We start from the raw sequence: 2,500 nt of genomic DNA, 5'->3' as shown, positions 1-2,500 counted from the left end.
TGTTTCACTTTTTTCTTAAATGAATGACAAGTACACCTTTGCTTCCTGCCTGTTTTTATAACATTCCGTGACCACTGAGTGAACGTATCCAGGACTAGCAAAATCACATGCATGACCTTGATAATTGAAACAATAAACTCTCCATAGGGTGGCTGTAATTTAACTGAACCGTGAACAGGGAAACCAATACATTGGCAATGTAGCTGACTGTAAAAACAATTTTAAACAGAAGAGAGAAGAAGAAAAAAACATATATTTTACGAGGGCACATTACACAGACCGCATACCAGTCCAACCAAGTGGAAAACAGTGGGATCGATAAAGAGGGAGGCCGGCGCGGCCTGTAGAAAGATACATTCAGTGCATGATCACACCTGACCTTGGCCCCAGACCTGAGCAGTCAAGTGGAGAGGCAGCTCATAAGTGGAAAGCATAATCCAATCTGGAGGGGAACTGGGCTAATCCACCGCGTGGACCGGCCCGGCGGCTGCACTCTGTGTGCAGGGGGACCCGAGGATACACTCTGCTGAAGTTTCAGGGGCATCGGCTGTACGTTGACAAGCCTAAAGCGTCAAAACATATACACAGTACATAAACCTCAACGGGTAGCTATGTACTGCTATAACCTTCTTGGCTAAATGAAGGATTACGTGAGCAGACACCTTGAAGAAAACCCTGCACTCACGCTCAACCTTTGCGTAGATCAAACTGTAACCGTGGAGAGTTTGTGTATGGAAATACGGAGGTAAAGGAAATACAGGAGGACACGAATACGGTCGAGCTCAACACTCACGCTCTGCCTTGGCATAAATGACACTCTACACTCTTCGAAAAAAGGGCTCCAAAAGGGTTCTTTCGGCTGTTCCCATAGGAGAACCCTTTTTGGTTCCAGATAGAACCCTCTGTGGAAAGGGTTCTACTTGGAACCAAAAAGGGTTCTCCTATGGGGACAGCCCGAAGAACCCTTTTAGGTTCTAGATAGCGCCTTTTTTTCGAAGAGCGTACATAGGGAAGAATTGTAGTACAGAAATATACCTGTAGGGAAGTATAGGAGCATGCATGTAGCATCAGACACCCTTAGGTGTACACTCACACTCTGCCTTGGCGCAGATGAGGCTGGCGGTGGGGTAGCTGAAGGAGCGGAGGATGGCCCCTATAGCCAGACTCAGGTCCTCGTTGCTGGGGTAGAGGCTGACCGAGGCGAAGCGGAGGTATGGGAGTTTGGGCGTCTCCTCCGGGCCTATCTTCACATGAGGGATCTGAGACAGCAGGCAACATAAGGCGTTACAAATGCTCTTTTAGGCATTATGAATTGGTCATGGGAAGTGTTCATCATTTTTTATGTGTGTGTGTTATAAAGGATGGATTATTATTATCATACATAATATATTATAATATATTATAATTAGCAAAAGAGTAAAGGAAGGGAGATAACAGGCCGGGTGGTATATTAAAGGCCCAGTGCAGTCAAAATTATGTTTTTCCTGTGTTTTGTATAATTTTGTACACCAGCTGATGAAACTAACACCATAAAAGTGTGAAAACATTTGATCAGTGTTATTTCCTGATAGTTGCTGGTTGAAAATACAACCTACACAGGACCTTCTAATCACCAGGTTTTGCATGGGTGGAGTATAGGCTTGCCTGGTGACAGTATACATTCATATAACAAAGAGAGTTTCAAACCTCTGACAATAACAGCTACTTTTCATATTACATAACCCTTCCCCTCCCCATTCAGACCACTCCCAGACAGTCCTAGCAATTCTTGCTTGAGAAAATGTTTTTTGCTAAAAAGCTATTTTTGGTTATTTTTGACTATTTTAATGGAAAACTATTACAGTAAGGTAGTTAATTGTTACCCAGAAACGATTTGATATTCAAATAAAAACAGCTACATTGGGCCTTTAAGCATTCAAGCTTTTACCCGGGACAGTATTATCATGCTCTGTCCATCACATTTACATTTTCAACCCAATTGAAGAGCAACAAAACAAAATGTGTTTTTATACTGGTTTATACTCCAAGGCAAACAGTTGAAGTTTTTCACATTTGTATTTTCTCCTTATGGTGAGATTTTAAACCCTGTTTGACTCAACCTGGCTAAGGGCTAGGTCTGAAATGCTTCACCCCTGGGATGAAATACTGTTCACCCCGCACTGAAATAAAGTCTAATGTGAAAATGCCTACAGAGATTTCCAATGGCGGATGATTGACAGCAACCGTATTATATTATTATAATCAGTCCTGTTGCAGATTCAGACGACGAAGAGATGTATAGAGATCGTAATCTAACCATGGAATACGATTGTGATTCATTATCGTAGCTAGTGAAAGAAGGAGTATTAACCAGGTCAATTCTCTGCATGACCGAAGTGTGACCATGCAGGTTCAAACTGAATGAACCACAGTTAACTCATTACAGAGTTCACTGAATTATGACCGAGGGAGAGAGATCAGAGAGGACATTTCCTCGAGCGACGATGGCTGTGTTTGTAGT

At 42.6% G+C, this 2,500-nt stretch overlaps 1 protein-coding gene across 4 annotated transcripts in view; it reads right to left on the bottom strand.

Moving 5' to 3' along the window:
- The window catches only part of LOC139559003 (glutamate receptor ionotropic, kainate 5-like), a 92,415-nt gene that overhangs the window by 26,057 nt on the left and 63,858 nt on the right, over nt 1-2,500 (bottom strand). For all 4 annotated transcript variants that reach the window (XM_071374591.1, XM_071374590.1, XM_071374593.1 and 1 more), the window contains exon 6: nt 1,094-1,259. In XM_071374591.1, coding sequence (XP_071230692.1) covers nt 1,094-1,259 — 166 coding nt within the window. The remainder of the gene's footprint in view (nt 1-1,093; nt 1,260-2,500) is intronic.

This window comes from Salvelinus alpinus, chromosome 29 (assembly GCF_045679555.1).
Source record: "Salvelinus alpinus chromosome 29, SLU_Salpinus.1, whole genome shotgun sequence".
NCBI classification, from domain to species: Eukaryota; Metazoa; Chordata; class Actinopteri; order Salmoniformes; family Salmonidae; genus Salvelinus; species Salvelinus alpinus.
Note: the sequence above shows the minus strand (reverse complement) of the source record. Positions and strands in the feature narration are given on the sequence as shown.